The sequence below is a fragment of the Kogia breviceps genome, chromosome 5 (assembly GCF_026419965.1).
Source record: "Kogia breviceps isolate mKogBre1 chromosome 5, mKogBre1 haplotype 1, whole genome shotgun sequence".
Lineage (NCBI taxonomy): Eukaryota > Metazoa > Chordata > Mammalia > Artiodactyla > Physeteridae > Kogia > Kogia breviceps.
The window spans coordinates 64,119,689-64,132,806 of record NC_081314.1 but is presented as its reverse complement, the minus strand read 5'-3'; the positions used below and the strand labels follow the sequence as shown (position 1 = coordinate 64,132,806).

Sequence of the window (13,118 nt, the reverse complement as noted above, 5' to 3'; positions counted from 1 at the left end):
TCTTCCCTTTTGCCTTCACTGGGCCTCTAGGTTGACAACAGATGAGTCCTATGCTACTTAATAAACTTTATAAACCTGCTTTGCTGGTGATGAAAGTAGGCTGTAATGGATGGTCCTGAAGTCGAATCTTTTCCCACCCTTATTTTTAAGCAAATTCTCTTGCCTTCAGCTGTTTTACAAATGATGGGAATATCTATAGAAGCATTTAACAAGTCATGCAGACCCAAACCATTCAAGAAATAATTGAGAACATGTACGAAAATAGATGGAACACAAGCCCATTTTCTGATTCTAGAAGTTTGGTTATATAGTTTTCTCTGCTATCCTTAATTTCCTGTGCTCTAAGTCACAACAAACAGAAGAAGGGTAAAAGGCAGCTAGATGTAAAGTGAGAAGTGGAAGAAACTGGATAACTAGTATCTTAACACAGGGTAAAAACCTAAACATGTTGGACTATGCCACACTAAAAAGCTATGTAATATTCGGCACACTGAAAATTTATGTTCTACCTTAAAGAAAACCTTGTATCAGAAGTAATTTAAATTAATCCAGGCAGAATGCTTCATTTAAGAGTTAACCAAGCTTAAGTTTAAATACTTCAGGCTAAAATACTGAGTTCTACTGTTTCAATGAGAATTTATAAGGCATCTTTCTGTTAACAACCTATAAAAGTTGTTTTGCATTTCAGAAGTGTGTGATGGGGTCATATTTTGTTCAGCATAAATGATCCCCCAAACACGTTAATTACAATGAAAATTTAGAAATTGGCTCCAAAACTTAGGACAGAATATGGTAGAAAGAAATCTATAAATCTGAGGTAAAGTAAAAAAGCACTTACTTAGAATGCTAGAATAGGTTTTCGGTTAAAGAACTCTGGACTGAGAGTAACCCTGAGTACCAGGAAACGTAAATGACTTAAGCTCTGCTTTTTGTTGCTGGCACTATTGTTCAGTGTTGTGTGTCTGCTCAGAGCCAACTGTTGCTTTAGCAACAGGATATAGAAAGAGTTTCTATCCAGTGTTAACCTGTTATTCCTGACCCAATGACAAGGTCGTAGTCCAGTGTTAGGGTATAATCTGGAACAAGTTAATACTTGCTGTAACCTTAGTGCTATTTCAGTTAATGGAATTTCAAGTGAAGTATTTACGTGACATTTTTCTTTACAACCTGAAAACAGCAAGGTGAAAAATGAAGTTCAAAGAGGTTGAGGTATGAGCTCCAGGAAACAATTAAGCATAGATTAGTTCATCTAGAAAAACTATGGGAAAATTCCTGTAATGAAAAGTCCCTAACCTAGAAAATGAGTAGCTACATTTGACAATCCATCAAGTAAAAAGGGTCTGAAACATTCAGAAAATATCCCTGTGGTTTCACCCTAATTTGAGAAACTGCTAACTAGTATACTTAATAGTGGGGCTTTGAAATTGAGAATGTTAGTGAAAAATAATTCTGCCCTTCTTTTATCTTTTAGATTGCATACAGTATAGCTGAAAACGTCTGGGACAGATATAAATAGAAAACAAACACCACTTTAATTCAGCATACTCCTTGAGAGTACATAGGACTATGGTTACATATCACACAGGGTCTAACATGATTACACTGAAGTTATATTATATTGGAAAGGCCTTTACGGGATCACCTAGTCTAGGCCTCTCTAGTTGGATGAAACGGAATATAGAAAAAGTTTGTACAACTGAGATAGATAGTAACTCCCAATTCTGTGCTTCAGTACCCTGAAATTGTAATATAGAAGATACAGTTGAATCTGAATCTAAAGTGACCCACTGATAAACCATTTTAAAAAACAAAATTAATATTTTCCTTATAGAGTATGCACCTCCCTCATCCAATAATTAGAGCTTTTCTGGATGATTAGACCCTTGCTTGGATTTCTGGAGTGATTATACCTTAAAACGTATTATTAGGTTGAACCATAAGAAACTGTCTCTTCTGTGGGTCAAAACTGGTCAGCTCCCAGCAATTTCCTATGGTTCAACATAACTGACATTTTCAACCAGCAGTTGAGTGAAGTTTCTAATTACCACCACTTGCCAAAAGTTTTACTATAGCAGATTGCAATTATTGCTTTATTCCAACAGTTCCCTGAAATAAAACCCAAATGCTGTCATAGGTTAATTATGGGTTATAAATGAATATTATCCATTCAAGCATCCTGGTAAAAAACTAAAATTTGAAAATAAGGGATCAGCAAATTCACTGTATCAGATATCCTTATAAAGGGTACAGGGGATCCAAATTGTAAATAGCAAAGATAGGGAGACTGAGACTTTACAATGAACACCCTACTTGTTGCCTTTTGGAATTTTGCTAAACCCATAGATCCAGTTCAAATTCAGGTTCCTTGAAGCTTTAGAAAATCTAAGTATAAAAGTAATTTTCCTTTATTCATTTCCAATAACCGCCAATCATCTGCTTACGGCATAAGCGTATTGTAGGCACAGCCTATGAGAATATTAACTAGTTGGTTTCAATCTGAAAAAAGTCAGTTTGTTTGCAGAGGACACAAATGGTAGGTACGTACTATTTCCCAATCTACCAGCAATATTCAGTTAACATACCAACTTTGCAGAGACCCTTCTGAGGTTAAACACTAGACTCATAGCAAACAGTAGCTACAAAAATACTTCCAAAGGTGATGGATCCCAGCCACAAAAGAACGGCTGACATGAATGGAGATCCAGAACAAATAGTAAAACACCAGCTTAGTGTTTTCCTGTTCTTTGGTTATTTTGCTTGTCTGTATATACTTGGACTTGCTTTTTAAAGAATATTTACTTAAGCTACTACCTCCCTCAGCCTTGTCCTAAGCAACGTCTCAGTTTTCAAGAACTCACTGGTTTGATATGCTGTTACCTCCACATTAACATAGTTACTTAAAATTAAGACTTTTATGTATCCCTATTATGATTTTAACAGTGGTGACTGACCTGTCAACAGAAACCCATACCATTTTTCTAAGCAGTTTTAGGCCCGTGGAAGGCTTAATAGAGTGATGCCAAACCCAAGAATCCTAGGCTTCCCAAGTCTTCAGGAAAAGACCATTTTTACCCCCATGTAATCTCAGCTCTTAATTCATGATTTAGTTCAGATATCATACACGATTTCATGTATGTATGCTGAAACAATATTTAAGCTGCACAAAACCTTTGGGGGGGGGCAGGGCTGGGGGGCTGCCAAGTTTTCTCAGCAACATTCCACGTAACTAGTAGCCAAAAAAGATGCACCCGTCTCAAACTAAGTTCGGAAGGCTACCTCTATCAAGAATAGTTACCTTTGGGGAGTGGGCTTTTCACTTCTGAATCTGAACATGTGCTATTAAAAAAAAAAAAAAGATAAAAGGCCTATCGTGATTCTGCAGTACATATTTCTAAAGGACACTGGGATTAGTCATTTGTAAATAATGAAATCTTAATACTTATTTCCTAGAATCTGGTTATTAGTTCTAAAAAAACTCCCTGGGCTAAACCCACTTAAGATGATTTTGTGTTTCTTCCGTTCCCATTGAAACAGTCTTTACAGGAGGATTTTAGTGAAAGTCTGCCTGGAAGAAAATGAAAAATCGTATATTCTTTATACCATATTTACTGATTTGGGGATTAATGAAAATTCCTCTCATACCTTATAGTTATTTGTAACTCTACTATTGAAGAGAAGAATAAAAAGGCCAACAATTTTACATGTTCCTGACTTTGGTGGATTAAGAAAACATTTGTGGGTAATTTTATTAGGATATGAAATTACTTGATATTATTATTCAATGTTCAAGGACTGCACTATTCACACTACACCTTAAAATTTTCAGTTATCAGGGTTTTAGGAAAAAGCATATAATATCATCACATCTTTAACCTCAACAGTAATAAATTTCAGGGCTAGGGTTTTATATACACTGACCTGGCAAATATATTTAACTATAACCAGAATTGTCCTTCAGCCATAAATTAAAATCACTTAGCTTTTTTATGCACATAACAAATTAACATAAATTATACACATAAAAATACTTTTCAGATGCCAAGTGAAAGAGCTGTCTTCTTGCTCAGTAGTCTTTATATAATATTGTAGAGCAACTCCCATAAACCCACAATTACTTGATATCACCTTGCAACACACTTCGTGTAAGTTTCTATCTTCCTAAAATAAAGACATCTGGCTAAAATATTTACAAAAAATCCATTCATTAGTATGAGAACCTTTAAAATTATTTCCTTGAGAACCAAAAATCAAATTAGTGACATTCCTTATTTAAAAACTGCTCATTATACTTCTTTATAAAAATAACTTTAATAAAGAATCAAAGGCAAAAGTAAAATTCTGGATTTTACCCCAATGCCTTCCAAAAGTTGCCTATGATTAGGATTTTGTTACAAAGACTTTCCTAATATCAAATCTCTGATCAATTCCCTAAACCATTCTATTCTAACACACTAAATTTTTTTAAGTACTATTTCAGAGGATTCATTACAAAATGATAAATTGACCAGCTAATATTTTACTACTACTTATGAGCAAGTATAAATGCATCTTAAAAAGCAATCAGAATACTACTCTAGGCCTTTAAGTAGGTCCAACTACTTTTCAACAGTTGGTATAAAAAGTAGAAAGTTAAAAATCAGCAAATGGAAGATAAAAGTTTATTTACTACCTGCATACAAAAACATATTGCACATCAAACAACCAAAATCAAAAAAAAAAGGAAAAAGGGAAAAAAAGAAAAAAGGGAAAAAAGAAAAGGAAAAGATACTCTACTGAAGACTAACACGTAGTTTATACAGAATAAACCTTCTGGAAATTGATCTTTTCAGTAGTTCAGGTTATGTCTGAATGGACATGACTAATTCAGCTTAGTGTTTTAACTAAAGCTATGTTTGATTTTTTAAATACTGTACACTTTAATAAATAAACCAAACAAAGCCTCAATGTAGAACAGTCACTGCCAATATCACCCAGTGTCCCTGCAGATGAGAATTTAACAAATGTATTCCAGTGGCCTGCAGATTTTCTTCTACATACAGCATTTTAAAAACACATTAAAACAGACCAGTTTCCAGACTAAACTAATGAAGAAATTACAATTCAGTGCAAAATATCTTAGACTGCATTTCACTCTAGTTTTCCTCAGGTGAAGAAGTGGTTGCATATTATTAAAAATGTAACAAAAGCAGCTAATGCTTTCATAAAGAATATTCCCTTAGGGATCCCACCCCCCACCCCCCTCCCCCCATCTCTGCCATATTTTGAAAACAAAATAACATTTCCTATAGCCAGCAACTTTTTTTAATGTTACATATACTATTCTCAAGGCACATCTGATGATATATTTTATAACACAGTAGGTGTCAAAGTATGTTTAACATATGATTTCTTCAGGATCCCTCCCCTTTCTGAATTCCAAATGGAGGAACTGAAAGTGCGATGTAAAGACTGGCGATCCATATTCTATCTTTGGCAAGCTTGTACAAGCACTATTGTAAAATGTAATGTAAAAGAACTGTAAACTAGGAACTTCTTCAGTTTATGAAACACCATTCAGGACTGCTGCTTCTTGATTATTTTCTTCTTTTAAGGTATTAATCTTTTCTTCTCCTGGAGTACGCTGTAGCTTAGAAATTTCATCGCCAGAAGCACTAGTTGGGCCATTTATTGCCTTTTCTGAAGGACCATGCTCTTCAATCACATCTTTTGCCTGCCAAAGGGAGACAACTTTTTCAACTTCTTTATAAATGAAATCTATAGCTGAGGAGGACAACAGCTACAAAAACATTAATTAGCTAATAAATAATTTTAGTTTCACATACCACAATGGATCAAAGAATTAAAACATTCTTAAAATTCAAAACAAATACCAATGTACTCCACCTCTCGGGGCTTTTCAACTCTTTATCTCTAGTATCTAGCGGTGCATAAACCACAGGAAGAATCTGTACCTGTTTATTGAAAACTTGCACCTAATTTCATTTTAACCACTGGAAAGCTCACCATATAAAATATATAAACATTAATACCCTAAGTAACACAAATAACCACTTACTCACCTTTTTTGGGGGACTCACATTTACATATCAAATCCCTTAAAATATTTAAAAGAATTGAAACTTAAAGGTCTTTATCCACCACTGAGAAGAGGTATATTCAGCCTATTGCTCCCCAAATTAAGGCAACAGTCTCTATGCCCAGTATCTTTGGGCAGACTGAATTTTACGAATGCTATTTAGAGTTCTAAATGAAAAGTATTTCAGGCTCAAGCATGCATATCTTCAGTTACCTGGGGCCAAAAACAAAATCAAGAGTAGTCTTTAACTAAAATACTACTGGTCTAATTGGGGAAACAAGTGATCATACAAGTAAGTTAAGAAGTGAAAATAAAACTAAACCATACCAAAAACAAAAACAAAAACACCAAAACCTACAGGTTAAATTCTCCTTACCATTTCTTTCTTGTTTTTAGCCAAAGTTTCCCTTGGGAGGTTTCTTTGTCTGCTCTGAGACTCAGCTCTAGAAATATAATCTGCAACTGTGACTGTTGAAGATGAGAAAAAAATTACAGGTGTTGAAAAAGTACTTCTAAAGTTTATTTATGGATAAAGAATAATTTTACTTTTAAAATAAATTAATGGTGGGTTACCCAATTTCAAAATTTTCTTAAGCTGGGTACCACCTCCAACCAAAAACTAACCCTGAAAAATGTGCCTGTGGTTTAGTTTCAAGCTGGAGAGCGAGGAAGCCTAGATTAAAGTCCTCTTCAACAAGAGTCCAGCCATTTGCTTCTGGTTAGTCTACAGTTGTGGGTTAAGTCTGACATAGAAATCCACAACCAAGAATAAGGAATGCAGCATTCTAAGCCTAGACAGTGTTTGCACTTATCAGTGGGGGAAAAAATGGGGCAAACTGGGTCAAATCGTGGTGTAGCATGCTTCAATTTGAAGTTTTCATCAAAGATGTAAAAGATTTACTCAGAAAATTAGTTGTTCTGGTTTTTTATTTTTTAACATTTTTTTTTTAAGCACAGTAAGATATCCAAGTGTATTTTATGGTTCCTTTTTCACATTTCACACTAGAAACCATTCTGAGTAATCTAAAAAAACTGCAAGCAAACTAAAGATGACAGAACACCAACCTAAAAATGTGGCCATTGATCATAGTGGCAAAAGGTCCACCATTAATTCAGTACCACTCCCTTTCTCCACCTTGCCAGTCTTTCAAGGGACTGACTGAAAAGGTGTTTGTGTTTGCAATGGCAGTAGGGATACAGGGAAAAGACTAACCCAAAGGGGAAAAGACTAACCCAAACTAACACCCTACTGCCAACCCAACTGCAACAAACTACCTCTGGTCTGCTAGTACACTGGACTGGCCTCACTTTATACTGCAGAACTTTCGCTTCAAGGACTTGCAACTTAGAATTCACTGATTTGAAGAAATATCAAAATAATCACCCTCTTCCTTTCAAAGTATTTACTTTCCCTCAGAAACTGGTGAAGAAAAATCCCTGATTATGTGGAATACGGTGTACTTTAAATTATGGGAGCAAGTAAATTACGGAAGAATTAAAACTCAGGTAAATTTAAAATTTAAAGTCACCACGTATGGGAAGAACTACTCCATCAGGTTCAAATTATATGAAAATAAATCATTTTAATATAATAAAAGCTGGATTGTATTTACAATTCATTTTTCTTAATCATGAATTAACATGCTAACACCTTTCTTTGTAAGATCCAAGAACTTTCTAGAACTATTAAAATGAATCTTTTTAAATCTCAAGGAAACAACAATTCAGAACTAATACACATCTTTAGAAACACAACTAAATAAAGATGTTTCATGTCTAAAACTGTCTCTTTTCCTCCAAATTATAAGAAACTCAATGTGCTCATTCTGGAGCTTTATAAATGGTCATTTAAATTCACCGTAAATGAATTTATAAATACATTTAATAATAGTTTCCAGAATTGGGGAGAGGGATACTATCAAATCCACTTCATCATTATATCTACATACACAGAAGCAAAAGCATCCTAGGAAGTATTCTAGTTTGGAGAGCACCTTAATGAATTCATTCTGTTTCCATGGTTGAGCCCTCAGTGACACCTGGAAGAACTCAGCTACCTGGAAACCCTGATGCATAGACACACATACTGCTAAATTTGAACACGTGACCATTCTTAGAACCCTTCATCCACTATGTACAGAGAATAGTATACTTTGATACAGTTTATCAATTAATTAATAGGCACTTAGCTGGAAAGGTAAAAATTTATCAGTGCCCTTCCCCTACCAAAGGGAGGTAAAACTAAAAATAACCTCAGTTAATTCAAAGAAAAACCTGTTTATAGCCAGTCTTTATAATACAAGCCACTTAAAAGTTCAAAATTAATAATGTTAGATTAATAAGTATTTACAATATCTAGAAAAAATTGAGGCAATTTGTGCAGCATAATTTGGACTCTAGAATTTAAGGGCTCCAAAGTTAATCCACTGGACACCAGTATACTATCATTCTTTTCTAAGTATAGTAAAGAATACTCACTGCTTAATTTATACTAAGGGCAACAAGAAATTCTGAGCAAATAAGAACAAATTAAATAATTGTTTATTTCAGAGAATGTTGACATTAACTTTGGATAGAAGCTGCCTTCACAGAACTCCTTCCAGGGGCAAAGGAGAAAATGATGTGCTTTTTCCACCTATCCTATCCTATCCTATCCTATCCTACCCTATCCTATCCTATCCTATCGTGTGTGTGTGTGTGTGTGTGTGTGTGTGTGTGTGTGTGTGTGTGTGTGTGTGTGTGTGTGTGTGTGTGTGTGTGTGTGTGTGTATGTGTATGTGTGTTGGTTTAGGGGGTAGAGGGCACGCTGAGAAAGGTAATGAGTTCTAAAGAGGAAATCAGTACTTCCAAAGAACAGAGTAAAATAGGAATAAATGCAATAAAGAACACAAATCATTGCTTAATTATTTAAAACTAAATTACTCAAGTTGCGATTAATACCATGCAGAAATCTCTTCCTCTTCTTTATCAAAGTCTTTTACCTTATTCCCTTTATGTCCTTTGACTTAGTAATGAACCACCATCCACCTAGTTAATAAATTATATTGTAATTTATTCTATCTCAAGCCCATACTACTAATAGCTTAAATTTCCTTATTTATAAAGTATAGCCAAAAACTGTATGCACTGCTATGCCAGCTTCAAAAAAACAAAATAAATACAATCTCTTCCTCTAAAAGGTATTTCTAACACTAAAGAGAGAGAAAACAGTAACATTTCCTGGAACCTATTTTGACAGTATTTAATTCCTTTTAAATTTACAACTATCTTTAAAACATGAACTTTTTTTCCCCAAGAATGGAAACTAATACCCTTAACCAGTTTTCTCAAATGTCTCTACAACCACTAAACTTAAAATTCTAAATAAAGATACTGGAATTTACATTCTTTATTTGGGGAAAACACAAGAATTTGCTTTGGAAAGAATGCAAAATTGATTAGTTTAAAAGGGGTTTATTTCTGGTGCACACAGTTTCTTCATTGTAAATATACATGTGATTCTCCATACAAAGGAAATGGAATTATGTTCAAGATAGTATAGACACAGCAAACAAGTTTCTTTGAAGTTACTAAAAATTATATCTACTTAAATTAACATTCTAAAACTAAGTAAGTACTATTAATTTGAATAGTTAGTAGGTGTAAGGGAAAAGGCATCACACTACAATAAACAAAAACATAACATGCATTCCTCTTACTAGGAAAAAGACACTTTCAAGTATTTTTTTCATTTATACTTTTTTTTTTTTAAACTGTGGGTATGAGAAACCCCACAAAAATGAGGTGCTGAACCCAGATATAGTAAGCAGGCACCATGCAAAAGCTGCCCAGTTTTGCCAATCAACCTCAATCACAATCTACAACATAGATCCTGGGATGGCAGGCCCCGACTCAAGAATGCAGAATCTGCCAAGTGGACAAAATAACGGTCTTCTCAACAGTATTTCCATGTAAAAAAATTGAGACACAACATTAGTTCAATTAGACAGGTTTACTACACATTTACGGTGTGAAGGAAGAATGCATTTTCTTAAGAGTAGTAGTTGTATTAGTTGAGTAAACAATTTATGCAATGCACATCTTGAATGTATATGCACAGGTGTACATGTAAGTATAATATATTTAGAAAGCAGACACATGACATTTTTTTTTCATGCTTGTAACCTGGTGTTGGCAACAGGTCCACGCAAGTTACCTGGCTGTCTATCTTCTGCCTGACCCCTGAAACGACGCCTGCGGCTACGATTGCGTCGCTGGGGTTTTTTTTCACTATCATCTGTAATTGCAAAGTTCACCATGAACTATTCTGACAAAAACAAAGCAAAAAAAAATAAAAAACCAAAAAACTTCTTTCCTTCAAAGATTTAAAGAAGGGAAAAGAACCTTTTAATTAAACAGGAAAGATAAAACAATATACATTACTCACAGGAAAAATACTTTCGTAGTTTAAAACATTCCTACTACATTAAAAATGGAATCATCATCCAGAAATTGAGGGTTTTAACTCTTGATTAAACAAACTCTAAGACTTAATTTAAATTATCAGCATTCAGGAATAAAGTTTTCCTTTTTTTACCAAAGTTAATGACATTTTAGCCCTCTGGAAATCAATGCCTACGCAGTATACACACCTTCATTAGTGTCAATTATAATAACATTTAAAGAGGCAAACTGAAAGCCCAATTTTGGTTTAGAACAGTAAGAGTATTAAGTGCCTTGCAGTTTGAATATTTGTATTGTTTTAATGGCATCAAAGGGCACTTTAATAACCCTCCCAGTTTCAAATTATTTGGCTATACAAATCTGAGAACTAGACATTTAAGACAGACACAAAGCCATCTACCTCGTCTGAAGTAAACACTAGGAAAAATTCAACTTGTGAATTGCATATGTTTGGGGTTTTTTTTTTTTAAAAAGCTTCATACATTAACAATATTATACAATAATATATATCTTTTCCCTAAGTGCTTACATACCTAGCCCATTTTCATTAACTGAAGCTGTATCAGATTCAGTCATCCCATCCATCAGAACAGCATCTTCATCAGTCCTTCGTCTACGAGACCGCCTACGACGGTTAGTACTGTGATGAGATTCGCTGGCATCAGTGTCTGCAGTCTGATCTGATTCTGTATTATCAAGTAAGCTGTATGGATTGCTGTCTGGATCTTTGAGCACTATATGCATGTCAGAGGCAAGAAATATTTGTTTAAGAGAGCTGCAGTTATTAGGAATATTCTGACCTATATTGAACTATATCAACTGATAAGAAACTTCAATTTTCCCCAGATAAAAAATATACCCTGTCTTCAGATAAAATGTTTTCTGTATCACTATTTTACCTGAAAAACAACAAATATAAAAACCTTTAAATGGCAATGAAAAATTAAAACAGAAAATGGGCAGACAACTTGGCATTCTACCATTTCTCTTTGACTTGTTTTGAAAACGTATTAGGAACTAGTATATTATTACACGCTACTTTTTACATTCACATTCCTAGCTAATCCTGCCCAGAGGCTAGAGAAATAAAAATGAAAACAAATATTCAGCTAATATGAATCAATCCCACGAAACAGCTTTTTGTCTCCATAACTGAGTTCAATGTGGTTGCTGCTTCTTTGTGCCAATGTTAATGAACTATTTCCAAATAATACTCAACACCTGCACTCCATGACATAATAGAAATCTCTTACTATGAACTGAAGCAAGCAAAACAAGTCTACACAAAAAAGCATACTAAAAAATTTGAAATTCTAACTGGTTATAGGAAAATGTGGAAATGAATGTTAACTAGCACTCCCATCTCCAGAAAGAAAGAGTGAAGGTGGAGTAAGGTGGGGTGAGGGTGGGAAAGGAAAGGTTTTAAGATATAATTTATAAGAAAAAAAAAAATACCCATCTTACCTATGTGCATTTATTGCTTCCACCAATCAAATTATAGAAGAAATTCACCTAATCACGATTTTTCCTAAGTTTCCTTTGGTAACAGCTAGCAAGCTAGCATCTTTGCAAAAGACACTAAGTTTATCCATTAATCATAAACGCTAGGTAAAGTACATTTACTTTGTAATTCAGCATACTATAATTTTATAAACCTTGGTAATAGTGAACAATATACTAAAATATAAAAAACTATTTCCCTGGAAGTCTGTAAACTGAACTTAGGACTTGAAGAATATCACTAGAACTAGAGAGTACTTTAAAGTCCCGTAAAAAGTGTGATTTGATCCAGCCTTTTTTTTAAAATTTATTAACAGTGGTTTTATTAAAAGTTGCCATACAATAATGTTATGGTTGTATCCCTGATATAATCTAGTCCATGGATCCCTGACGATTCTCAATTCTCCCCCCAGCCCATTATACTAAGCAAGAACATTCTGAATATTCTAGCTAAACTTTCACTGAGAAACAATCTATAGTGCGCTTTTCCTTATGTTGCTATGTGTATGTGTGTGTGTGTATATATATATATATATATATATATATATATATATATTCTACTATTTTCCTCAGTTAAAAAAGAGAAACTTCCAAAAATGAGTGGCCCTGGTAAATGAAATAATATATATGAAATTATACTGTTTACCAAGAAAGGATTCTGACATAGTATATAAAAGACTACCAGAACTGATGGAAGATTTGCCACCACGTGGTCCACCACGACCTCGACCCCCTGAAACACTTCTGCCTCTTCCTCCTGGGCGTCTCCTGCTGTCACGTTGATGCCTGCTCTCTCGATCATCTTCTCCCGCCAATGACCAATCACTCAGCTCGTCTTTACGCTCAGATTCAGTTTCAGATGGGTTAGACAGCTCAGAGTTTGTACCTTGGGAAAGAAGAAAGCCAACTATATTTCTATTAAAGAAAAAAGTAAAATTTTTCAACATTGTTTCCTGCTAATCATTGTTTAAATAACCCTACTGATTGGCTGCTCCAAAGAAAGAGAAATAAAAATGTTAATGAATTTGAAATTTATTAACTAATAATTAAATGTTAATATTGTATACTAGTAATAAAGTATTTACCTAGTCAGATTAAA

At 34.2% G+C, this 13,118-nt stretch overlaps 1 protein-coding gene across 10 annotated transcripts in view; it reads right to left on the bottom strand.

The window, feature by feature from the left end:
- Positions 1-4,644: 4,644 nt before the first annotated feature.
- Positions 4,645-13,118, bottom strand: part of FXR1 (FMR1 autosomal homolog 1) — a 57,896-nt gene continuing 49,422 nt past the window's right edge. For 4 of the 10 annotated variants that reach the window (XM_067034089.1, XM_067034088.1, XM_059063887.2 and 1 more), the window contains 3 exons: positions 12,702-12,905; positions 11,053-11,253; positions 4,645-5,710 (listed from right to left, as the gene is read on the bottom strand). In XM_067034089.1, the coding sequence (XP_066890190.1) occupies positions 5,694-5,710; positions 11,053-11,253; positions 12,702-12,905 (422 nt within the window). In that variant the 3' untranslated portion in view covers positions 4,645-5,693. Of the gene's footprint in view, positions 5,711-6,452; positions 6,545-10,271; positions 10,353-11,052; positions 11,254-12,701; positions 12,906-13,118 lie in introns of all 10 variants that reach the window. The other 6 variants (XM_067034086.1, XM_059063881.2, XM_059063880.2 and 3 more) reach the window with 2 other exon arrangements.